The sequence below is a fragment of the Poecilia formosa genome, unplaced genomic scaffold, assembly GCF_000485575.1.
Source record: "Poecilia formosa unplaced genomic scaffold, Poecilia_formosa-5.1.2 Scaffold859, whole genome shotgun sequence".
NCBI lineage: Eukaryota > Metazoa > Chordata > Actinopteri > Cyprinodontiformes > Poeciliidae > Poecilia > Poecilia formosa.
In genome coordinates, this window is record NW_006800798.1 from 36,017 (window position 1) to 62,644 (window position 26,628).

The following is a 26,628-nucleotide window of genomic DNA, read 5'->3' on the forward strand; positions in this document are numbered from 1 at the left end:
AATAAACTTTAAAGATGCAGCAATGTTATTTGTTCTTAACTTTAATGGAAATTTAGTAAGAAAATCTACTAGTGCGCCATCTTGTGGCCCGAATCCAGAATGCTCAGCCAGGAAATGGCAACTCTCGCGATACTTCATATTTTTACTACAGTTTCAAGTCCAAACTCAAAGCTAGCGGACAAGTTTGTTATCATCTTCAAAACAACTTTTAAACCCGGTAAGTAATTAAAATCAGCATTCATAACTGTCAGATTGTAACATTTTGAACATTTAACGTCATGCAAAATGGGTTTCTATCAGATCTAGGCCGGTTCGGGATGAGGTTTCCTGGTTTTGACAACAAATTAACTATTAACAGCGGCTGTATCTGTCACGAGTAGAAAGTCAGTTTATTACATTTTGGTTAAAATCTCTGATAGTTTAGTAAATATAACACCTTTAAATGTTGATGTGTGCATCAACATTTGTAACACGGTAATGCAGGAGTTTTACTTTGGGTTTGTTCTGAAAGTGGTTCAAAGGTTTAGAAAACTTTTTCCATTTATTTAAATGGGACAAAAATATAATAAACAGGTGCATATTTTAAAAAGGACTCACCATTGATCCATTTCAGTTGGCAGATATTGTTCAAAATGTCTTGCAATGTTTTTAACTTATATTTTTTACAGCTTGCAGAAAATTATAGTCAGGAATCAGGAATCATTTTGTTTGTTCCTTTAGTAAAAAATTATCAATGTGAACATTTTTATAAACATTTGAAACAAAAACGTATAATTTTACTTATAAGGAGACATTTTTCCTTTGTTATAGTGAAATATTCTGTCAGTGGAATTTGTCAGTTTTGTCAATATTAAGGAAATATTGACTTAAAAGAAGCTCCTTTATCTTTCTGAAGGTTATTTGTTAGTTTTGTCTTATTTTAAGATATTTGGAGTAGAAACTAGACTAAACTTTGTGTTTTTGCCGTGTATGAAAGTGAGGAACTTCTCTTTCTCTCTATTTTATGTAAATACGTATTTATGCAGACTTCTCTGTTTCTTTAGGAAACAATGAGGCCTGTGATGATGGTGGAGCGGTGAGGAAGATGAGGGCGAACCTTCATCAGCTGATGTTCGGCTGAAACATCTGGAAACGGCGCTGCAGGTCGGCCATGAAGGAAAAACACCTTCTACTTTATTCACATCTATTCAGCTACTTATTCATTTTAGTCTGATTACATTGTTATATCTAATATGACTGAACTTTATTCTTAATCAATCCAATTTATTTAATTTGCATCTATTGTTTTAGTTTCATTTCTAATCTAATGTGATTTATTGATTCAAACTGTTATTTCCTATTAAGTTTTGATTTTTGTTATTTCTGTATGATTGTATTGATTTTAATTTGTGATTTTCTCTCTTCTTTTTATTTTTGTCTTTATTGATTCACAAGGAAGCAAATTTTACAAAATGTAATACTTTAGAAGTTAATGGCAGAGCGGTGTAATGAATAATACACAGGGAAAGATTGCAATGTTCGAAATATAGAATAGAATAATGTAAAAGAAAGGAAAATAAATAAATAAATAAAAATGTAACATTAATAATGTAATTTTCTTTATTATACAGTTTTTTTTAATACTGACTGAATTAATGTCTTTTAAACCTTCCTCTAAAGCAGGGGTGGGCACCTCCAGGCCTCGAGGGCCGGTCTCCTGCAACTTTTAGATGCAGCTCTACTTCAACACACCTGAGTCAAATAATGAGGTCGTTAGCAGGACTCTGGAGAACCTGACTGCACTTAGAAGGTGATTCAGTTATTGGATTCATGTGTGTTGGACCAAGGAGACATCTAAGAGTTGCAGGACACCGGCCCTCGAGGACCAGGATTGCCCACCCCTGCTCTAAAGTCTGACATGTTTCTGTCAAATTTAATAAAAATGGCCATTTTTAAAATCTGTAAACACTAAGGAGCGACAAATATACAAAAAAACAAATGAATAAAAATTGTATTGGTCTATTTTTGCTGGATAAATCTGCTCCAGGCTCTGATTCTCAGCGGATTGTCCAGATTTACTTCATATTCTCATTTAATGGTAAATAAAGTTGAAATCTTCTCTGTTCTGGTCAACAAACCAGGAAGTTATTTTTAGTTCTGTTTGTCAGATTCATAGAATCAAAAGTTTCTGATCGGATGAGGAAAGAAATGTTTTATTGTTGCTGTAATTTCCCTTTAATTTTCCTTTTCTTTTCCATCTCATCTGTTTTCATCCTCTGACTCAGTCCAGCCCGACTTCCTGGAAAATCCCGTCTGCCTGAAACGAATCGGCTTCCTGAATAAAAGACCAGATTAATTCAAACAAAAGCAAAACTCTGAACTCTAATCCAGCTTGACGTTTGTCTCTAACTGTCTTTACAGGCTGGAGAGCCGGTGGAGAGATGTAATGTCAGGAAGCTTCCAGAAGATGGCAGAGTTCTGATTGTGAGTGAATAAAACAGAACCAGAGGAACCGGGTTTACCAGAACCACTGAGCTGGAAGCAGAAACATGACAAAATAAATCTATTCTACTTTTTTCTAGCTAATTATAAATTAAACATGGAAATTTTACTAAAACAAAACAACCTGATGTTCGTATGAACTGTAGCATTCTCATACGCTCATCATTTAAATAAAAAATATTTATTCTCAGCAACAAGAACAGGAAATGGGTTACACCTCTTTATTTACGTGAGTAAATAAGGTGAGTGGTGAGAGTGTTTTCCAGCCATATAGAGACATTTTATAACAAAGTCAAATAACTGTGTTGCTTTCAGTTGTTAAAAAAAATGCTAAATATATCAGAGGTGACTTAAAAGAAGTTTAACTTCCTGATTTAAAGACTTGAAATTGGGCCTCTGTCTCTTTAAGAAGCTCCTGCTCTTTCTGAAGCTCCGCCTCCGGGAAGTCATCCCAGCATGGCTCCTCTATTAACCCTTTAACATTTTTACCAGAGAAGCAGCTCCTGTAATGAGCTCAGCAGTTCCACCAGGTGTTTGCTAATTGCTGCTGGCTAGTCTGAAGGAGCTGAGTGGATTAACTGATCAAATTATCATTTATTATATAAAAAATTACACCATCAGATGGATGACAATATAAAATTAAGTGGCAATTTTGGTATTTCAAGGTCAAAAATGACAATAATTCATATAAGCAACAAAAAATAACAAACCATGCTTAAGAAAATTTTTGCAAATCAGTTTCTTTAAATAAAAAACTTCTAAAACTGCAGGTGTGAGTCTGTGGTTAATATTTGGTTAAAACATGTTTGTTTTTCATTCATTGGGTAGAAAATTCAGAAATTTTACTCAAATAAGAGAAGAGATACTTCATAGTACAGAGTAGTAAAAATACTCCTAAACGCTATTCAAATAAATGTAACTGAGTAAATGTGACTAGTTACTGCCGAACTCTGCATTTCAGTAACTTCATCTCCATGTTTACATTAAATCTTAATGGTGACACAATAATTAGAAAAACCATCCAAACATTTTAAATAAATGTAACTAAATATAATCTGAGGCAGATTAAATTACGGTTTTCCTGTTTGATTTTAGGAGCGCTGATCGTCCCGCCATCATGAATTCGTTGAGGCGAGGATTCGCCAACCTGCGGACGCTGATGGACAGCCACGCTGCGGCGCCACACAGCGAGCAGAATAACAACCTGGAAAATCCTGCAGCTGATCGTAAGTTTCTGTTTTCGTCTCGCCTCCATTTTTCAACATCTGATGACTGAAATATTTCCCAACTTTCTTTGTAAAACTACAGAGCCCCCTAGTGGACATAGTGAATTTAGTTTTTTGCATTTCCTTGCTGTAAATGAGCAAATACACTTTATTCCGGTCTATTTTGTATGCAAACATCTATTTAAAATTGTACACAGACTTTTAAAGAGCCTCATTGAAAATATATTGATACCTTTTTAACTCTTTGGTGCTTAAAACATGATTGATTGAAAATTCATCTATTACTCCGTGTTTGTTTATGTGAGATGAAAATGTCTCTTTACTAAACATTCAGGCTGCTAACAAATAAAACATACCATCAGAACTGTTAGAAGACTTTATGAAGTACCTGAAAAACACTGAATCTGTGAAGTAAATTAAAGTTTGCTGAGTTTAAACCTGATGTCATGTCGTTCTTTAACCACAAGGCGGCGCCCTGACTGGTGCCTCCTCGTCTCAGCAGTTCCTTCATGTTGGTACGTCCACAGATTCATGATTTTATCTTCTTTTTACTTCATTTAAATCAGATCAAGAACAAAACAAACTTCCTTTTTCTTTTCCTGCTATTAGCTTTTGGCATCTCTGCCAATTTTATATTCGTCTTATTAGTTTTACTAAACTTAATTTTGTTTCTATTTTGTCATTTATCTGCCTGTGATGTTTGTTGTGAAGCGATTTGGTCAACTGAGGCTGTTGCAAATGTGCCTTATAAATAAACTTTGACTTGACTTAACTTCTCCTTTCTTAAAAAATAAAAACAGAGTGTCAAGTCACGGTTGCCGCAGCAACCAGAGTCAAAATACACGTTTCTACAGTCGACCCCTACGACGTCAGGAAGCTCTGCAGCACTCAGATAGTCAAGGTACACACACACGCACACACACATTCCTGTATGTTTTAGGCTTTAAAATGAACGTGATTAAAATCTCGTTGGCTTGCCGTATTTTCAGAGGTCAGAGGACGGCGAGTTTCGAGCGTCGATTTGCTGCAGCATCGACCCCAAGCTGCAGCATCACAGCAGGATGGAAGTCAGAGTTTACAGAGAGGATGATTTAAGGTCACACTCCTCAGTAAGTGTGTGTGTGTGTGTTTTACTAAGGCTGTGTGTTTGTGTGTATGTAAGAGGATTAATGATGAGGATGTGTAAAACCAGCACAAACTGACTGATTTCTCTCTAAGTTAATCTCCAACACACACATACACGCAGACACACTCCCACACACACACACACGCACGCACACACACACACACACACACCCATTGGATTGATGGATGGATGGGTGGATGTGTAAATCGCAGAACAAGCTGAGTTAATTTCCGTTTTTCAGCTCCGTTTCTCCTGCCAGGACCTTTTCTAATCTCCAAATATTTTCCCATGATGCACCTGGGGGGGCGTGTTTTTTTTTTTAATCCCTCCGGCTACGACGAAATGGGAAGAGGAGGAAAAAGTGAGAGAGTGAGGAGGAGAAACAGCTGATTTTTCAGCAGAAGTCGTTCTGGTTTTTGTCTGGATTTGTGGAAACTTCTTCTTTGTTTTTAATTTTTACCGATTAATCTGAAGGATTAATCTTTTAACTCCTCCGTCGCTCCGCTGCTGTTTGACTTTAACAGTAAAACTGTCAGTTAAACTGATGGTGCAGGTAGGAAGCAGAAATCTGAAATGAGCTCCAGCTTTATATTTCTGCCGTGAAGCCGTTTTTATTTGGCTTTTAGATCCTAATCTCTTAATCTCAAACTGATATTTTTGAACAGAAACTGAAAATAAACCAACATAATGGATCAAAATTAAGTCAGAAACAAACAGCAGCAGCAGAACAACTGCTTTCTACTACATAATGTTTAAAATAATGACAAATTTAGACGATTTTTCCAACTCGCAGCTGGAGGATCGATTCATTTATTTATTATTCTACATCCAGCAGCTCTAGTTACTCTAGCTCTTTACCTTTAAACTCCTAAAAATAAAACGTTCTGAAGATGCAGCGAGCGGTGATGGCCTGCGCCGACTGCTTATGTCCTCCGAGAGACGACGGCTCCCCTGCTGGACAGGTAGGGGATTACACGGCGGAAACAAACAACATGGAGGCGCGTTTGAGGTGCTGAAATACCAAAAGACTGAAAAATACCCAACATGTAAAGTTATGAATGTGATTGAATTAGAGCTGAAATGATTAATCGTGAATATTTGTGATTAATTGTGATTAATCCCAACTCTGGATGTGTGTAAAAATATTCAGATAAATCCAAATTAATGTGAAATTCATCCACATATTGAGTGAAAACCTGATTTGGATTGAGTTCTTTTCGAAGTCGTCGTCTTTAAATTAACCTTTAGCCACACTTAAATGAACAAACAGCCGTTGAAGAAGTAGGTGATGATGAATGTTTGATGTTCAGATGTGAGTTTCTCTCGCTGTTTGATGATTAAAGTTCGCTGGACGCAGGGAGGAAGTGCGCAGAGGCGTTAGTCTGTAAACCACAAGCAGAGCTCAGCTCTGCGTCTCACACGGCTCCTTCATCTCTCTGTTCACTCGTTCAGCTGTGAAACATTTTTATTTATGTTCATGTGGTAAGGAGTTAGCTGAAGGCCACACAAACGCCGGTTCAGGCTTTGGTTACCATGCCAACCAGGGATTGGGACGTGTCTGACTTTAACGACACGGATAATCCCTTCCAGTTTGAAAACATCCACCATGATTTTGGGTTTTTACTCCAGCAGAAGGAAGGAGATCCATTGTTTCCATGAGCTGATTTTAAGTCTGATCAGCGTCCAAACTCTGACCTGTTATGCTTCAGGTTAAGGCTTTGTGCTTCACAAAACATGCTCACAAATTCATTCTCAGATCATGAGGTTTCAGTGGGGTCAGCTGTTTCAGTGCGCTGTCACTTTAAATCCAGGTCAGCTGATGGCCACCAGCAGCAACATGTGCAGTTAAACATCTTGTTGCAAATGTGAGCTAAAAATCGGGAGGTTTTTGAAACGGCTCGTTTTCCAGACACCAAAAACATTAACTGAAAGAGCTTGTGTTGATTTTCAGAAACAGCCGACGTACAAAAATGTGCAAAAAGTGAATTCTGCAAAATAGATCCTCTTTAACTGTAGAGAGAAGTTTAGAACAAAAAGCATCAGATAGTCACAGATTTAGTGGGAACTGTAACGTTTCACCTGCGTTTTTATGATCCAAATGTTTTCCACTTTATCTAATTAAACTGGTTTCCTGTTTATTTAAAATCGACTCTCTAATCCTGGATGGTTCTCTTTAGGAACCTGCTCCAGAAATTACATATTAAACTGCAGTTAATGTATAATTTCCCTGCCCCAAATCACACTTTTACTTACAAATTTATAATATTTATTAAAATATTTTTTAGTCCTTGTCTACTTGATGCTTCCTGTGATCAATGTTTGTGTAAAATCCACTATAAAATTATTCATTGACCTTGTCGATTTACACTGCAAAAACACAAAATTTGACCAAATTTTCTTGTCTAGTTTCTGTTGCAAATATATTAGTGCACAAGAAATTAAATGAAACTAACTTGTAAGTGACTTTTAGCAAGAAATATAAGCTTGTTTTAAGTAAATACTTCTTTAAAATTAATGAATAGGTGCTATTTCCTTTGGTAGATTATTTCATTTACAACACAGGAAAATATCAAATAAATCTGCTAGTGAAACTAGAACTTTTCCCTCAATATTAAGGAATTATTTACTCTAAAAAAGCTCCTATATTTTACTGAAAAGTTACTTGTACATTAGTCTAATTTCATGTGTGCTAAGATATTTGCTCTAGAATCTAAAGTTTCTTGTTGATGTGATATTAATTTGGCCCGTTTGTCTCGTTTCCCCTGCAGACGGAGTTTGTTTTGAATGAAACGTGAAGCGGTGTTTAGCACCCAGCTGTGGCGTCCAGCGTGTGTCGTGTTTCTAGGTTTGATGAGGATTAACTCGTAATCCCGAAAGCCTCTTGTTTGGCCGGGAACTCATTGAGAAACATCGGCTGGCGTGTCGCTGCACGCCGGCTTTTTGTTGCACCAACGCCAGCGAGGAAATGAGGCAACGGTTTGGATTTCTTTAGCATGCGGTAACAGCGCTGCAGGGAATTTTTAAAAGTTTGCAAGACTCTCTGAACGCGTCAGTCGGATCCAGGCTTGTTCTTTTACTGATCAGTTAAAAACCTGAAGAGGTGAAAGGAAATTAAACTGCAACATTTTTCTAAATACTGTCTGACAAACTGGAACGTTTAGAGAAGAAAAAGTTGGAATAAATGAATAAAAAACTATGTTGAATCAGTTTTATCCTTAAGTTTGAGGTGAACAGGTTCAGGAGGGAACCAGAGTTTGAGGGGATTCACTGCAAAACACAACATTTTACCAAACTTATTTGTTTAGGTTCTAGTGTGAATATCTTAGTTAACTTGAAATAAGACAAAAATAACTTACAAGTAACTTTTGAGAAAGAAATAGGAGCTTGTTTTAAGTCAGTAATTCTTGAATATTTATTTAAAATCAACTAGTTTTGTTGGCAGATTTGTTCACTTATGACAAGGGAAAAATGTCTGTATTTCTATGTTTTTTTAACCTGTATTTTTTTTAACTGTATTGAGGTTTTCTCTGGGCAGGTGGGAAATATTTGGTCTCTTTTCTTCCTGAATCTTATTGTTTGGGTTTGTATGTTGTGACCTTCAGTTTTGTTTTTGAGTCCCCGATCACTGAAATTTTCTAAAATGATCCATAATTGTGAGTTTATTGCAGATTTTCTGCTAAAATGATCAAAAACATTGGGTTTAAGCGATGCTAACTCATACCTGCAGGTGCAGCGCTAATTTATTGGCTGTTTTGTAAATTTTCAGTTTACATCTGTTGAAGTTTGGATTATTGACTCATGCTCTTATTTTGAAGTGTCCTGCATGCTTTCTGACCGAAGCGTTGCCGTGGCTATTTAGCCAAAATTAGCAGCAGAGCTAGCAAAACTCAACAACAATAAAATGGAAACTCTGAGTGAAAGTTGTTACAAAAAGGTGTGCAGTAACAAGTGTGAACCTGTTGAGGGCGATATACTATGTTGTGACACATGATGGGCATCAACATTGTTAGATTAAATGCTTTAGCATTAGCTTCCATTAAATACCTGTTGGTTTAAACTTTAGCATTAGTGGAACTGATGTTTGATCAGCGTTTGCATTAGCTTCCATTAAATACTATGTTGGTATAGCACCTTAGCGATATTAGAACTGATGTTTATTTAAATGTTTTAGGGTTAGCATAGCTAACATTTTAGCTCATGGTGCCAAAGATGTTTCCTAACCAAAGTCTTTGAGATTCTCCACTGGGAACAAGTTGGACTTGTTAGTAACACAAGAAAAAGTAGCATGTCGTTAGCTTGTGCTAAACCCAAATGAATGTAAAAACATTAATCTGAAAACCAAAACCAACATCTTTCTTCATTTTTAGCAATCAGAGCCAAAGTCTTCCTCTTTAGCTCTTCTCCTTTGTGTTTGATAAAGTATCTTAATCTCAGGTTATGACGACTTTCATAAACCTTTTCTGGGACTTTTCTCTGCTTCCCTTCACTTCAGTGTTGTGATTTTCTGTCGCCTGATTTCAGAGCTTTAATCCCCTGAGCTGCTGATTATCCTCACAGCAGCTCAGTGACTTCAGCTGTGGGGAGTTTGGACTTTGCTCGACTCTTTTATTAAAGATGGCCGTCGGTTTGTGGTGCGGCTCTATAAATGATGCAGACGTGCTGCATATAGAGGCTGAGTCCTCAACAGGACCAAAATAGTCGTAAAAATGCTGAAATCTGCCATCAACTTCATCTAAATGTGAATTATTTTTCTAAAAAGAGTTTTTTCTTCAATAGTTCTGTGTATTTTTCTTCTTTTTGCTGTTTCAGCCGTTAGTCTCTTGCTCAAAGCAAAATAAAAGTGACATTCTGCTAGAAGATTGCTCTGCTCTTATCAAAGGTCCTGTTGGACATAATGTGAGTCTTTAACAGCGATGGTAATATTTTATTCTTTCTGCATCAAACGATCATCTGGGATTATAATTTCGATTCCCTACCGGCGCCCCCTACGGGCCAGGCTATTAAAAGCTGAATTAATCAGAAAATAGGCCAAGCTGTCAGTTTCACTTCCAGGAATCCAGCAGGTCAGGTGAATAAATCCTGATCAGACAGAGCAGCGCAGCGCAGAGTGAGATTAGCTGATGGTTTTGGGTCATTCCTCTGATAATAAAGTTGATTCACTGTGACTCTGATGGAAACGAGGTAAATATGGCGTCCAGCAGCCTGGCGACCAAACTATTAATGATACTCTGTTACTTTCCAATGCCATCATGTCTTCTTTTGACTCTAAAACAAACAGCAGAGGTGCAGTAAAATGACTGAAGCTTATACACCTTTAGACATATTTTATCATTAATGTTGGAAAACTTTGTTTTTTTTCTCTGTCTTTCAGAGAAGCTGTTTGGGTTTCACATCGTTCTCCATCAGAGATCTCCTCCGGTCCAAAGAGCCTCGCTGCTCCCTGAAGCTCAGGTAAACTTTACATTTCACCGCTGATGTCATGTTGATTCACTGCAAAAACACTCTTATGTGTTGTTTCTGTTGTTTTGTTTATTTATTTTGGATATTTAAAACATCTTCCAGTTAAATGTTCATTTGAATTAAAGGTTTATTGACCTTTGAGAAAGTGTCATTGCGTTAACATTATATTAGTTGAAAATTTTATCAAAACAGCAACATTACTGTTCATAGAAGTAACTTCTAGGACAATTTATCACCCAGAAACATCAAAAAACATCAAAACTGCAATTAAAGTGATAAAAAGCCTGAAATCTCTTCATCTGATCGGCTGTGAAACATCTCTGAACTTTCTAAGCTGGCTTAAAGTGGAGCGACATTCAATCTCTCCGCTCTCGTTTCTTGTGAAAAACGCTTTTGTAGTCAATGAGGTTCTTCTTAAACAGCCTGTAGATAGGGGTCCAGCTACCTGCCTGCTGATTGGCTGTTGCTCGGATACCTTTACCCAGAAGAGGAAGTGAGATGGGGCAGCGTGTGTCTCCGCCTCCAGACCCAGTAGAGGAAAAAGTCTCTTCCTGTTTTGGCATCAAATCACCTTCAGAGAAGAAGAGAGGAGCCTGAATGCTCACACATGCCGCAGTGCAGGTTTGCAGTTTGCTTGTGGTTTTCCTTCGCAGGCTGGTTTTTACTCTTATTTGTTTAGGGTTGAGATAATGTCCGTCCAGAAACGTCCAGTACGATGTCACTTCCTGCAGGTGACGGTCCAGGTTGACGTCTGATCTGACTCACTACTGGATCTGTTTTGATGTAGATTTACTGTTTTTGGGTCGCATGAATATCAACAAAACATAAAGTAGAGATAGCTAACTGCTAACAGTTGAATCTAGAGGTTTAATTCATGTTTTCTTCACAGTTTGAAGTTAAATCAGACCAAACTTCTCCTGTTTTAGTTCAGCTGGAGTTATTTTGTTTGCTAAAAGCCACAATAATAAGAGAATATGTCAGAGATGTATTTATTGATGTTTACACAGAGTTATTACCGTCTCTTTAAAGGGGATCTATTGTGTAAAATTCACATTTTAAATGTTTTTACGCTTCCATTTTGGATCCTAGACGTTTTTGTTGAAATGGAAAATTATCCATGTCAAATTCGTTCATTTGACGGACACTCTGCAGTTACCTAGCAACCCTAGCCCTGTTACCTAGCAACCTAAGCAGAGCTCCAGCATGTTTGTTCTGCTGGTTTCATGCATTGTACAATGGCTGCTGGAAAAGACAAGTGTTTTGTTGTTGACTTACCATCCAGAAACCACTTCCTGCATTCTTGTTGGTTGTGCAGGAGGCTCAACTTATGCTTTTCACAGATGTGCAGTTGTTTAATTGCAAATGGGTTCCTAGCCATTTTTCATGTGTAAATGTTGAGTTGGGAGGCATACTTGCAGCAGATTACTTGGATTTAAAGGGACAAGACACCCTAAAATATCTGAAAATGCAGACGTGTTCAGACTAAAATCCCATTGTTTAGGAATGATTTTGTGCAGAAGATGTCATGAACATGTTTTGTTTAGGCCATAGGCCTATCCTAACCTGTTCAAGGAAGCATCATTCCTCACCTTGAAGCAATGAGGGAAAGCCCAGATGATGATGTCATGACTTTAGAAACTTCTGACAGGTTTAGCAAATGGAAATAATTTAGATGATTCTATTAGGATTTATCTTAAAACAAGAGAAGTTTGTTCTGATTTGACCTCAGACTGTGAGGAAGGGGTATGTAAACTTCTGGTTTCACCCTAGAAAACCATTGGTTACATATATTAGTATAAAGTGCTGCTATAAATCCATATTTAGCTCTCTTTGCTCGTTCTTTGCTGCCATTGTTTGTTGCTTTCAGCTGTGACTCTGACCTTTAGAGATCGACCAATCAGTTGTTTAGAAATCTGTCAGCTGATTATTTCCCTTTATCGACTTCAGCAGGTCGAAAACTGGAAGATCTGCAGCTTTTTTTTAAAGTAGATTAAAAAAAGAGGCTCCTCGTATGAAAGCTATTAACTGGACAATTTATCTCAAACTATTGTTACTGTGTTTTGCAACAATTATTTGTTGCAGCACAAAAAGTTTTAATATGTCAAGAAGTAGTAAAGTTATTAAGAGACTGCATTTATTTACACTTTTCTCTTTTTAACATTGATATCAAAACTTTCAGCCGTGATTTCCTCACATCTTGCAGTTTATAGTCTCCAGTTTTCACTTTGGTAGGAATCTGGTCATGATTAGAGGAAAATGATTTGATTCAGATATGAGGACAATCTTATGGTTTCTTCCAAACTCTGTCAAGTTATGATGGAGGTTATTATTGTTAGTTAAAACTGATGAAATGGTGAAACCGTAACTAAATAAAAACACTAATTAATGGGAAAGAACTACAACTAACTGGATCCAAATTGTGGGTTCATAAAATACTAAAACTATACATATAACATCCTTCGTTTTTGTGTTTAAGAATATATTTATTAGCCTTTTTGCTGACGTGAAATTGGTCTGAGTTTTTCACAAACTGCTGATCTACTGGGATTTTCTCTGTCAGCCGTCTCGGGTTTACAGAGAACGGTCAGAAAAAGAGAAAATATCCAGGGAGCCTCAGTTCTGCCGTGTTGATGCCAGAGGTCAAAGGTGAATGGCCAGACTGACAAAAGGTCAAGATGAAATAAAACTAAACTTTAAAGAAAAATACAAACTATTAAAACCCTGGTTAGACAATCTGTTTCCGGTCTGATGGAGGCCATTTTGTTGGACTGGTTGCGACCCGGAGTCGGAGGCAGAACCGTCGGGTCTCACATGTCAGTCCTCATGTTCCTGACCTGGTTTTAGTTCCCTTTGTTTTGGATATTTACCTTCTGGTCGATGTTTTCTTGCTTGGTTTTTGGTTTCCTGGCGTGTTTGATGCGTCTGCGGTGAACAAAGTGGCGTCATCACAGATCCTTCCTCCAGCAGATTTACATCCCTGATGGGTTTGGTCTAGTTTATTGTCTCTTACTGTAAATGGTTTGTTGTTTTTGTGCACAAATTCACATTTTGATTTTTTTTTTTTACTCCACTGCACATTCCTTTGGATTGGAGTTTGGTGTTTTTAATAGTTTTTATATCTTAGTTTCGCCCGAACTGTGCAGTATGTTGTTCTTAATTCTATTTTTATACAGTATATTTGTGATCATTTACATGTTTGGATTTTCTGTCACTTTGTTGCTTTTACACCTGAATTTCCCTTTTGTGGGACAATAAATTATTATTTTTATTCTTTTCTATTCATCAAGTGTTTTTGTGTTTATTTTTATCAATCATATTTTTCTCCTATATGGTTTCCTCTTGTTGCCGTTTTTTTTTTTTCTTTTACATTTTTCCTGTTTTATTCTATTTAGTTAGGATTATTCTAGTTATTTTGGTTCCAAAATTCATCCCACCATCTTTTTGTTTTTTTCAGCTTATTTTTTATTCGGTTTCATTTATTTAACTGGGTTAAACTCACATTGGTACGACCTACAAATTTAAAAAAATAAATAAATTTAGACCATTTTTCACATTGTATATTTCTTGTTTTGTTTCTTGTGGTAGTGTTTTGTTTGGTTTTGTTAACTTTGCCTGGGGTGAAGCACATTCACACCAGTGGGTCTTATTTTCACCTGGCCGCCTCCTTCAGCAGTGTCTTCTGTCTGCTTGTCTTCGCTGCAGGACGATGGACGGCGTGGACGAGGTCGGGGACGTGACGGTTTCCCGCCTGCAGCTGGAGGAAGAGACGGAGGATAAATCTGCAGAAAACAAGGTGGAGGAAGAGAAATGTTTGTTCTCTCAGCAGAGAGGTCTCACTCTGACACTTCTTTGTGGTTTCCTCTCTGGCATGTTTAGACTTCAGCTTGTTATGTGGGTGATGAGTCAGGTGGAGATTAAAGGTGTTAGTGCATAGCTTTTATATAGAACATGACATTTATATATTTGTTAAAACTGCCACCAAACAGATAAACTGTGAAAACATTGATCCCCACCTCCTCCCTGAGCTGCTGTTGCTGTCTGAATAAATGCATAAAAACAACCAATCAGAGCCAGGAGGCTGGTCTTAGTGCTGTCAGTCAGCCTCACGTATGCGCTGCTAATTGTGCTAATAGCGGAGAAACAACTTACTGTTGTAAATTGTTTTCACAGATTATCTGTTCTATGCCATAATGTCACGACAAAGAGACATTTTCAACAAATATGTAAAAAATGTTTTTTATAAAACTTTCATTCTGCAGCTTTAAAGAAAACCCATCAGGTAATTTTGCACATTTTTTCTTCCATTTGGTTTTCTACTGCTCCTAAAAACAGTCCAAGCCCTTAAAAAACATATAACCATATTTTTGGCAATATGTTAATGTTTTTTAGTGTCTGGAAAATTACCCATTTCAAAAACCTCCTGCTTGTTGAATTGCATTTGACTGGCACTCTGTTGTTACCTAGCAACCCCAGCAGAGTTCTGCTCGTTACCTAGCAACCAAAGCTGAGCTCCAGCACATTTGGTCAGCTGGTTTTACTGCTGTATGCGCTGCACAATGGCTGCTGGAAAAGACAAGTGATTAGTTGTTGATTTACCATCCAGAAACCACCTGCTGCGTCCCTGTTGGTTGTGCAGGAGACTCCACTTCTGCTTTTCAAAGATGTACGGTTGCATAATTGCGCATCTGCTTAGCATGTGAGTGTAAACGTTGAGCTTGGTGGCGCAACCAGCAGCAGATTATTATTAAAGTGAGAGGAGGCCCTAAAACATTAACATCTCATTATCTAAGAGTGATTTTGTATTAGAAATGTGATGAACAGGTTTTGTTTAGGCCATAGATCTAGAAGAAGAGTGTTTTCTCTCCATTTTGCCTCCACTCAGGCCTGATCGTCTCTTCTCTCCCTCCAGAGCGCCGTGCTGTGTGACGCTCTGCACGGCTCCGTCCAGGACAAAGAAAACAGTCCGATGATGCGAGCAGGTGAGGCTCCGGCCGGCGGCCATGTTTCTGCCCGACCCTCCGTCCTCCAACAGGTGTGTGTCTGTGCAGCCTTGTGCTCCCAGGTGTGTAAGCTGTACAGGTTTCAGACGGAGGACCACAGGTGGCTGCTGGTCCGGGAGCAGATGTCAGAGACGCCGCTGTCCTTCTCTTTACCCAAACAGCTGCTGAGCGCGCTCATCAGGGAGCACACCGACAGGTACACGAAGGGTTAATGAGATGAAAGTTAGTTATTTATAAATAAAGTCTATTATGGGATGTTTTGGTGAAACTGCTCTGGTTTATCTATTTTATTTCGATGAATTTAAGACTTTAAGCCAGAAGCAGGAACATGTGGGATTTTCTCATCTACATAAGACAAAACTTTTAACCCGATACATCGGAGTTTGTTTTAAGTCAATAATTATTGAATATTGATTGATCGATGTGCCTCGTTAAGTTTCAGTCGACTGAATTAAAACAACCAGAGTTTGTTTTTGTTGCTCAGGGTCACAGAGGTCAATGCTCTGGGTGACCTTTCACCTCACTGGGATGGCCTCCGCCATGACGCCGTCGCCCACTCCCACCAGCTGATCGGCTGCTACCAGCAAACGCAGGCGGAGATTCACCGTCTCTCCAGTGAGATCACAGTGACATCATCAACGATGACTCGGCCCAGCCTTCCTCACCTCACTCTCCCTCCTCTTCCTCCTCCAGCGGCGTCGTGCTTCAAGGCGAGCAGCAGCAAATCGGACCGACACCTGCAGTTCATCCCCACCAACCTGCACTGCCAGAGGATGGAGGTGACCGACCCCGGCAGCTCAGGTAGCGCACAGCGCCCCCTACAGGTGTTTTCCTCTCTTCCGGTTTCCTCCAGTTGTTTTCCTCTCTTCCCGTTTCCTCCAGGTGTTTTCCTCTCTTCCAGGTGTTTGGTATGAGGTCGTCACGTTCGGAGCGCCGGCCGATCACCACCAGGCTTTTAAACATGGAGGACTGAAGCGGCTGCTCAGCAAGCACACAGACCACACACACAGGTGACCCTTGACCTCAGATTCAAAGCTAGAAATACTTGGTGTGACTTTCTGTTTTTGCAGTGTTGGAGACGCCATCAGTATAAATATCACAGCAGCTGCTTCAGTTTCAGAGAAAATGATGAAACATAAAACAATTTGGATATTTTTGTTCCTTGCAAACCTTTTAGAAATATTCTAAATATAAATATTATTATAATTTCCGAATATTGATTAAAAGATTAACGTTTTAGTTCCACTGACTGAAGTAGAACATTTACTAAAATTAGCTGCTACTTCTATCTAAAATGTTACTTATCTGTTAGTTTTGTCTTATTCTAAGTGCACTAAGATATTTGTACTAGAAATACTTTGTAAAATTTAGATTTTTTTGTAGTTCAAGTGTTTTATTTTGATACCGACATGATAGAATAGAATTTTAGAGAAAAGCTGAACTGTTTTTGTTGTTTCTCACGTTCCTTCTCCTTCAGCTCGGCGCCGTTTTCCCGTGACGAGTTGTGCAGAGCGAAGCGGCTGCTGGCCGCCGCCTCCCAGCTGCAGCCCCTGATCTTCGGCCTGGCGGAGCAGCTGCTCTCCGTCTCCATGGAGGTCGATCCGAACCGCCTGCAGGACGTCCTGGACGACCTCAGGGAGCAGGTGAGAGAAACACACACACAGCTAACAGGAAGGCAGATGAATGTGACGCGCTGCTTCCCTCCCTGCAGACGTCGCTGTTCATCCAGGCGCTGAATGACGATCTGGTGAAAGTCGCCCTGCAGGACATGAGCAGCAGGACCTGCAGCAGCACCCACCTGCACAGCAACGGGTTACTATGTGAGGTCTCCCCCGGCGACCAGGAGGGGGCGCCGCGGCCGCAGGACGACAAGGAGAACAGAGAGGATGAGTGGGCAAGTTGGAGGAGAGGGGGACGAGGTTGCCAGGTCTGACAGTTTCCAGCAAAAACACAACATTAAACAAAAAGTCCAAATTAATGTAATGAAACTAATATAACACTAGATAGAGTCATGTATGAACGAACGAATGAAGAACAATAAAAGAAATGAACAAATGAACGAACAATTGAAGGAAGGAACGAGCAAACAAACAAATGAAGAAGGAATAAAAGAAGGAGCAAATAAAAGTTTGATGCTTTTCTGCCACACAATGACAACTGTTTTATGAAAAGCATCCCAAATTTTAGCAACCCGTCAAAATCTGTTCATTTTTCCAGCCCAAAGTTCAAAAGCAGCGGAGACTTTCCCAACCTGGCAACCCGGTGTGTGGTAGTTTCTGCAGCCGTTGGTTGTGTAAACGTGTGTGTTTGTGTAGGACAGAACGTGGGTGAACATCGGCAAGAGTCTGGACTGCATCACCGACATGGTGGAGCGGCTGCAGGAGCGACAGCGCCACCTGCAGGAGCAACAGGAGTCCACAAAGTCCCAACACACAGGTGGGACAGAAAGAGGCAAATGTCAGTTTGTCCTTCAATTAGAAAAGAGCTCAATTTTTTTGTTTCTGTAGATTTTTTTTGATAATTTTAATCTTGATAACTCCTTTCACATCTCATGTTACTTTACAAAATAAAAACATAATTAACAAAAGACAAAATACCTGAATGAATGTAACAATAAAGAGTCATTTTTGGGACCATTTATGTAGAATTTTTTTGCACATCATAATCTCTATCAATTTAGTTATTTTGTTTTTTAAGCAGGTAGAATCTATTTATGTTAGTTTAGAACCAAAACCTATAATTATTTTTATTTATTTATAATTTCTTTATTACTTTGGTAACTTTTGTACGAACCATTAATTTAAAGAGATGAAGAAAACAAAGGGGGGCATCGTGGAAATGTTTTTATTTTTATTTGTTTGTTAAATGTCCAGTGTGACAATGGGAAGTTTATTCAATTATTATTTTTTTGTTTTGTTTATTTGATTCTTTTACAGCTTAAAAAAAAAAAATTGAATAAAAAAGGGAGTAGTTCCAGGAAAAAAAAATCTTGTATGGTCTTCACCTTCCCCCAAAAGTTAATTAATTATAAAATAAACAATTATCTTTATATAAAGATAATAATAAAGAGAAAATCTTAAAGTTTACATGTGAGTTGTAAGAAATTATCAGTTTTTATTTCTTTATACTTTTGCTAGAAGTGAACTTTTTTGTTTCTGGAGCTTAGAAACAATAAATTAAAAGTAAAATGTTCAGAGGAAGTTTCTCTGCTCTCTTCCTGCAGCCTCTCCTTCCTCCTTCTCCTCCTCCTCCTCCTGGCAGGAGCAGCTGCTCCCCCTGGTGGTGACGCTCAGAGACTGCGTGCGGGAGGCGGTAACCACGGCCCGAGCTGCCATGACCTTTGTTGTCCTGCAGGGGGCGGTGGCTGCGACTGTCGCTCAGGGTCCAACGCAGATCGTCCAGCGGCGCCACGCTGTCTTCAGTCAGGGGGTGAGGAAGAAACTCAGGCCCTGTCGGCCATTTTATCCTGAAGACATTTTGTCAGAAACGATCAGTTTTTTAAACCGACTTCCAGCTGTTATGTTTCCATAGTGACATATTTTATACGATGACATCACAGCTCCATGTTTCTCTCCGTCCTTCAAGCGTCTCGCTCTCTTAAATAGCAAACATGGCGCCGTTTGGTCTTCTTTGTGTCGTTCTCTGGCTGTGTTACAGCGCCACCAAGTGGCCCGGCAGAACAACTGCATCATTTTCTGTGGTTCTGTATTCTGACGAACATTTTTCTTAATTGTTTGCAAAAAAAATACTGATATCGTCTCAGTGTGTACAAGTCTCTGTTTCCTTCTTTATTTTATTTAGTAATTTTGTTTAAATAAAACATTGTAGATAATCTACAAATATATATAGAAAAGAAGCAAAAAGTGTTTTTAAAATAGCACCAGAATAATTTTATACGTTTTTATGTTGCTTTAATGTTGGATTACGGTCAGGTTTGTCATCATCGTCTCTTCAGGTTCTTGTTCCATATGAATAAAAATGTAACTTCCTGTTTTATTGTAAAGTTCGTCTCTGTTTGTCTCCCAGCTCTCAGCGATTGTTTGTGGGTTTATGCTGAAACTGTTTGGAGGTTTGGAGGATCCAGAGTTTCTGCAGCAGCTTCTGTCTGTGGGGATCCTGGCCCAGTTTGAAGGCCTGCTCAGCACCTACGGTACGACGGCGACCAAAACAGTCAGCTCAACTTTTTTATTTAACAGGATTAAAAAAAGGCTCTTTGAGGCAGCAACAAATAAAACACAAATAATCCTGAATATTAAGAAAAGATCTCTGTCTCTGGTTCGTTCTTCAGGGCTTTTCATCAATATTAAGCAAACTGAAGCTCTTATTGCTGAAAAGTTACTTATGAATTAGTTTTATTTTAAGTGTATTATTTTCACTAGAAACTGGACTGAAATTACTTGATAAGACTTTTTGTGTTTTTGCAGTGTGTTGCAGGTAAATTTGGGAAACTTACCTTAAATGCTGTAATCTTGGTGTGTGAATCGTTTGCGGCCGCAGGTGAGGAGGTGGGGATGCTGGAGGACATGGAGGTGGGCGTGGCCGACCTGAGCAGCCTGGCGTTCGCCGTCACCGAGGCCCAATCCGAGCGACCCGACGACCTGCAGCCGACGCTCACCGGAGCATGGTGAGCGCTCACACACACACACACACACACACACACACACACACACACACACACACACACAGAGCAGCCTCATCTCGGGTCATTTCTCCTCCAGGGGCGGTTTCGTGGTCGAGGTGCCGCTTCCCTCTGAAAGCTTCAGGTCGCTCCCTGAGGAGCTGAAGGCCGGCCGTCTGATCCGAGTCGAGCCGGTTCTGTTCAACATCGGGATCAACCAGCACCAGAGTCTGGCTGAGAGGTACAAACACAAAAACAACATCTGGGAGTTAAAACCGCCTCATTTTTTCATCCAGCGTTTTCCTTTTATTTGAATTTCAGGTTAAAACATGTTTGTTTTTCGTTCAGTGACCTTAGAGAATCCAGACATTTTACTCAAGTTAGAGTATAAATACTTCATAATAAAATTACTCAAGTAAAGCAAAAAGTATAGCATAGGAAAAATACTCCTAAAAGTACATGTTTTCAAAAATGTGACTGAAGTAAACGTAACTACTTACTACCCAACTCTGATTACTACCATTACCTGATTGCAATTGATCTACCCACCTCTGTGTAATACTAAGATAAGTGTCAGTGATTTACTGCAGTACTTGCTGCTAGACTAGCTTAGCTAATGTAGCTTCTGTCTGCTAGCTAAAACGTGTATCCTGTGTTTGTTGCTACATGAACTTACTCTGCCAGTCACCAGAACCTCGTTGTTCACACAAAGAGTTCGTACGTTCTTTAAAAAGCCGTTTAAATAAATGGATCTCAGGTGAAGCTCCTCCATGTTGTTCGAATTGGTAATAAACTTTATCGTAGTATCAGATCAGACACATATTTTCCTTCTCTGTCCCAACAGCAGCCATTTTGTTCTTGTATCTTCCTCTCACACATGGATCCAGAGTTTCCACATATTATCTCTCTGTTGGTCTCGGAGCCATCGGTCGCTAAGCGCTGCGCTCGCCTACCAAGATGGCGCGGTTCACTTCCTGTTCAGACGTGTGGGCCCTGTGTATGAAGAGTTATTTTCTGTTGTTTTCAGGTTTGGAGACAGTTCTCTTCAGGAAAGAGTGAACCAGCAGAGCTGTGAGCGTCTGAAAGCTTATTGTAACAAGCTGAGAGAAAAACTTCCTAACATGGGTGAGACTGAGGCGCCGCCAGGTTTTTGTTTCATCTCTTTAAAGAACTTTAAAATAAAATCTCACAATTTTTTAATCCCAGTTTGTTTCCTTTAAAAAAGTTTGAAATGACAGAAAAAAACATTTTTTATTTCAATTATTGTTTATTTGAATTGACCTGATTTCAAAATAAAAGCTGTGAAACTCATTTGTCAAACAAGATGGCCGCCGTGGGCCAAGGAATGCATTGGTGAAAAAAAAATCCAGATTTTCCAAAATTTTTATCTTCAAAACCGAAAGTTTGGTTAATTTATAGAATCGATAGAATCAGCCTTATTCCTTTATTATCTCTGAGTAGAAACGAGGTAATATAATAATAATGATATTAATTTTGGGACATTTAGAGGTAAATCATTGGTCCTGAACTGAAGCAGCTCTTTCTCTCCCTCAGCTGGTATCCAGTCTCTATCAGACCTGCTGTCGTCTCTTGATCGCAGTATGGAGTCCAAGAAGAGGAAAAACGTGGAGGTTTTGTGGCTCGCAGCTTCAGTAAGTCGCTCTGCAGGTTGACTTCGTTTCCGTCAGAACTGAAAGGTTCGGGATAGAGCTGAAATAAACAGAGAAATACATGTTTATAATGCTAAAACAGAAAGTGAACTTCCTTCAGTTCAAGGTAGACTTACCTTGTTTAAAAATTAATTCAGTAAATGAAGTTTTTGTTCTTTTTTTACCATTTTTAACAAGGTAAATATTAAAACACCACCGCTCAACTCTAGTTTAGTGTTTTAGAAGATTTAGGGCTTTAATTAGTTAATAAAACAAGGAATTTATTAGACAAAGACAAAATCAACTGGTAGTTTATGTGAATAAAATCACAGGGAGAACTGTTTGGATTTAGTTTCCTTCAGTCTTTAATTCCAGTTTAAAGTAGAATAAATGTGACTGAGTAACTCTGGAGCCTCTGAGTTTGAATATCAGTAAACAACAACATCATCTGCATGGAAGTGGGAACTTTTTGACCCATATTGTAAATTTAAATAGTGAAAAGTGTTGGCACCAATACTGAGCCCTGAGAGACACCATTTGTGACATTTTAAAAAACAAATTAAAATAAAAAAAAAAATCAGAAGATTTCCAAAACAACAATCGAGTTTTTGAGAAGTGGCTTTTATGTTTTACTCTCCAACTTTGCTCCATTTTGTTTACGTTTCGTTAAGAAGGAAGTTGCGCTCATTGTTTTCTTCAGAGGTTTTTGTGTCGTTTCCTTCAGTGATTCTTGCTGCAGCGCCCCCACAGGTGAGGAGGGGAACTGGTTTTTCAACTAGTTTGGTTGGTTTGCAGTGAGAAAACAAACTGCAGCAACTAAAAATGTAGCAAATGTTGCCCCTTTGTTCCCCAGTAGAACTGAGTCTACCGAACTATCAGGTTCAACAACAGCCTCAGAGACGGATGAAGGTTTACTTACTGACAATCTTCTCCATGTTTTTTTGCGTGCAGGTGTGTCGTAAAGTAAACGGCGTGCGGCTGACGAGCTGTAAGAGCGCGAAGGATCGCACGGCGATGTCTGTGACGCTGGAGCAGTGTTCGATCCTCAGAGAGCAGCACACACTCAGCCAGCAGCAGTTCAGCTCTGCTCTGGACAACATGAGGAGGTGTGTGTGTGTGTGTGTGTGTTTTCACTCTCAGCTGTTTCTTATTCTGCTCGTCTTCTTCTGAGGCTGCGTTCACACCAGTCCTGTTCAGTAGGACGTTGCGCTCTGTGTCGTTTCCTTCAGTGGTTCTTGGTGCAGCGCCCCCACAGGCGAGGAGGGGAACAGGTTTTTCATTTAGTTTGGTTTGTTTGACTCAGTTTGGTGTGAAGCGAACCGCAGCAGCTGAAAATGTAACAAATGTTGGTATTTTTGTTTTTAATGAACCGATTCTACTATCAGGTGTGAAAACATCCTCAGTTTCTGCATCTTTATTTCTCATCTTTTACCTTCATTTTCAGTTCTTTCTTTTAATTTCCTTCCTTGTCTTTCTGTTTTTTCTCTCTTCCACTCCCTCCTGCTCCACTCACGCTGCCCCCTGCAGGTCTCATCTGTCCTGGGGGCAGATGCTGGGCTGCTATGCCCACTCCGGGTTCTCTGTCTCTGGGTTTGACCCGGCAGAGTGTCCCTCTGGCCTCCAGAGCCCCTGGATCCAGATGTGCTTTCATTCCAGAAGACACTTTTACCCAGTGGCCTTCCTCCTGGTGACCTCTCACCTCCTGGTTCTCTGGCTCATATTCAGCTTGGTGATCCTGCTGGCAAAGTACCAGTAAACAAGACTGGGAGCACTGGGAAGCAGGGATGATAATGTTCTCCTAGGTTTGTCCACAATGGGAGAACGTAAACGAGTCCAAACTTATTGATTTGTTAAAGGATGAAAAAGACGATGTCTGTGTTTTAGGAGAGATGGAGAAGCAGTCAGCCTCAACTTATTACCATCCTCATGATTTACAGTACAAACATCAGTCAGTTTGATTTTGTTTTACAAATGTTTGAGTTTTTAGTACAATAGATTACTGATTTTTCAATTTAATCTGATGTTTATTTGTTAAGATTCAGCTACTGACTTGTCCAAATCTTTTCCTACGTTTCCTCATCTCTGCCTGTTAATTTATCCTCTCTTGGTTATCGTTTTATTTCTGACAGCTTCGTTTTTTATGTTGAGTTTTGCTGCCACCAAGTGGCCAAATTGAATTTCAACACTGCAAAAACAAAATTTTCCCAATTGTTTTTCATCCAGTTTCTGGAGCAAATGTCTCACTGCACTTAAAAAAAGAGAGAAAAATGACATATAAATAACTTAAGTGATGCATATGAACTTGTTTTGTTCCATTGGTAGATAAATTCACTTATAACATTTTTCCCGTATTATAAGTGAAATAATCTGCCAGTGGAACAAGTGCTTTTTCTGCAATATTAATGAATTATTGACTTTAAACAAGCTCCTGTAAATTGTTGCAAAGTTGCTTATAACTTTAGTTTTGTCTTACTTTACGTGTATTAGAACAAAAATACTTGGTAACATTTTGTGTGTTTTATTGTAGCCTACAGACTGTATGTGCAGGTCGCCTCTGTTCTTGTAGGACCATAGGTCTAGTCAAAGTAAAATCTTATCTCCACCAGAGGAGGATGTGTTTTATACAGGATGTTGTCGCCTGATTGCTGATCTGTGTTTCCATATGTGTGCAGGGACGGCTGCAGGACGGAGAACGTCCAGAAGAACATCGGCACCAGGAAGTTCGCCTTCAGCAGCGTTCAGCTCCTCACTTTCCCCAAACTCTACAGACCTCCAGACGGCAGCTACGGATAAACGCTTCCTGTTTATACTCTTATTTATGCCCAAAGATAGTTTATTTTTCCATGTGAAGTGTGTTTGCTGGTTAATGTTTGCACATTGTGTTTCTGTGTGAATGAGGAAGGACCATGTTGGCTGTTCACTGTGTTTACAGGTGTTTGAATTACAAACATGTTTCTGCAATAAATGACTGAACTCTTGACTCTGATTCCAAACAATTATTCTGACAGTAAATGACCTGAAAGGCCTGAAATTCACTGCTGGATTGGATAATGGATTTCCAGAACTCCAGTCTTAGAGTGAGAAATTCTCTGAAATAATTTCAGCCATGTTTGGCCATCGGGCTGTTAGGGGAGTTTCTCAGCTGCCGGGTTTTATCCAGTCTGGGTGTTACACTTAAAATAAGACAAAACTAACTTATACGAAACTTTTCAGCAAAATATATAAGCTTGTTTTAGGTCAGTAATTCATTAATATTGATGAAAATGTACTAGTTCCACTGATAGATTACTTCACTTATAACAAGGGGAGAATGTCTTGTTATATGTGAAAATAATCTACCAATGGAATTATTACAGGTGTAATAATAATTATCATTATTAATTTATATATTGACTTTTACAAGCTCCTAATTTTTGCAGAAAAGCTAGTTGTAAGCAGAGGAGGGTAGATTATCTAAATATTGTACTTCAGTAAGAGCAGCACTACTTCAACATATTTTTACTCAAGTAAAAGTAAAAAGTAGTCGTCCAAGAAATTAATCAAGAGTGAAAAAGTATTTGGTAAAAAGTTTATTCAAGTACCGATCAAATTATCAATCATTTACTATTTAAAAAATACATAATCAGATGACCAAAATATAAAGTTAAGTGGAACTTTTGGTATTTTAAAGACAAAGATGACAATAATTTATATAAGTAACAAAAAACAACATCAGGACAGATAATTTTTTCCCCAAAATCAGTTCCTTTCAATAAAAAACTGCAGGTGTGTTTCTGTGTCTGGTGAATTTTTGATTAAAACATGTTTGTTTTTTTATTCACTAGGTAGAAAATCTGGAAATTTTACTCAAGTAAGAGTAGAAATAATTCATAATAAAATCATTCAAGTAAAAATACTTATAAGAGTAAATGTTACTATTTTCTATTCAACTCTGTAAGTTTAATCTTAAACCATAACATCTTGCAAATGTCTCAAAAGCTTCTCCTAAAACCTTCAGCACATTCTCTATTACTTACTCAAGGATTTCGTGATGTGCCAAAGTTGTGAGAAAAGCCAGTTCTGCCTGGTTCATTATTCTGTGCATGCATCAATACACTCTCTCAATATTTTTAACTACTGCTAGTAATTGTTGCTTGTTTGCCAATTGCACAGACAACAATCCTGTGTGCTGCACTGAGACACGACACTTAAAAATAACTAATTTATTTAAGTTGCATGTGTGTTTGACTTGTGAGAAAGATGACCAAAAGTATTTTCATTTTTATTTTAAATGTTATAATTTTGATTTCAGTCTTAACAACTTTGAAAAGAATAAAAAATAAATATATATATATTCTTTTCATTGGCATACAAAGCTTCAGCACGAGTAAAAAATAAAAGAGCTGGCTGTTAAATAATTTTGAAACCCAAATCCCAGTAAGTTTTACATTATTCTAGATTAACACATTTGATTTTTGAGCAGTGAAGAAATGGCAAATAAATTGACATAAAATTGACATGTTTAAAATGAGTATTTTAAACACATGGAGCTGGATTTCAATTTAATGAACTCAGCAGAGCCTCCAAGATAAAGACAAACCCCAGCATATAGAGGCTGAGTGAATCTGGTCTGGACTCTGTGGAGGAGAGTCATGGTTTCAGAGACGCTGTAGAAACACAGAATACCTGCTCTGTGGTCCAGGTACACTCCTATTCTGGAGGAAACTGGACCTGGTACTGGAGTCCTCACATCATTGTGGATAAATATGTAACTTTTTTCATCACAACGTAATGCCCAGGAATTACTATTTGATCCAAATATAACTTGATCTGCCTGTTTAGATGAAACTGCTACACGGATAGCTCTTCCTCTCCACTCCACCTCCCAGTAACAACGTCCAGTCAGACTCTCTCTGCTCAGGGCGAGGAAACAAGGATTATTATTGCTTTTATTATAAAGATAAAATTGTTCTTGTTCATAAGAGACAGTTGCTTTTCTGTTTCCCTCAGATAAAAGCAGATCCCTGTGTGCTGTGATTGGATCCAAAGTTATTTCTTGTGAAAATATTAGGAATCCAGCTCTCGTTTT

The 26,628-nt window shown here is 38.6% G+C and overlaps 1 protein-coding gene across 4 annotated transcripts; it reads left to right on the forward strand.

Moving 5' to 3' along the window:
* Positions 1-124: 124 nt before the first annotated feature.
* LOC103131863 (type II inositol 3,4-bisphosphate 4-phosphatase-like) lies at positions 125-24,540 on the forward strand. 4 transcript variants are annotated; one of them, XM_016666953.1, is made up of 25 exons: positions 125-217; positions 1,044-1,143; positions 2,401-2,463; positions 3,577-3,707; positions 4,175-4,222; positions 4,508-4,608; positions 4,697-4,816; positions 10,205-10,284; positions 13,996-14,086; positions 15,203-15,272; positions 15,342-15,489; positions 15,778-15,908; positions 15,987-16,094; positions 16,195-16,303; positions 16,771-16,936; positions 17,005-17,187; positions 17,609-17,750; positions 18,517-18,722; positions 19,320-19,443; positions 19,791-19,917; positions 20,012-20,152; positions 20,939-21,036; positions 21,466-21,563; positions 22,512-22,666; positions 24,233-24,540. In XM_016666953.1, exons 4-25 carry the CDS (start codon positions 3,599-3,601, stop codon positions 24,351-24,353), a joined length of 2,676 nt encoding a protein of 891 aa, XP_016522439.1. In that variant the 5' UTR covers positions 125-217; positions 1,044-1,143; positions 2,401-2,463; positions 3,577-3,598; the 3' UTR covers positions 24,354-24,540. The 4 variants fall into 4 exon arrangements, with proteins under 4 accessions (XP_016522439.1, XP_007543665.1, XP_016522440.1 ...); XM_007543603.2 differs by having other exon boundaries at positions 17,609-17,729; XM_016666954.1 differs by lacking the exons at positions 125-217; positions 1,044-1,143; positions 2,401-2,463; ... (3 more) ...; positions 4,697-4,816; positions 24,233-24,540 and adding exons at positions 5,040-5,795; positions 23,088-23,517.
* The last annotated feature ends 2,088 nt before the right edge of the window (positions 24,541-26,628 follow it).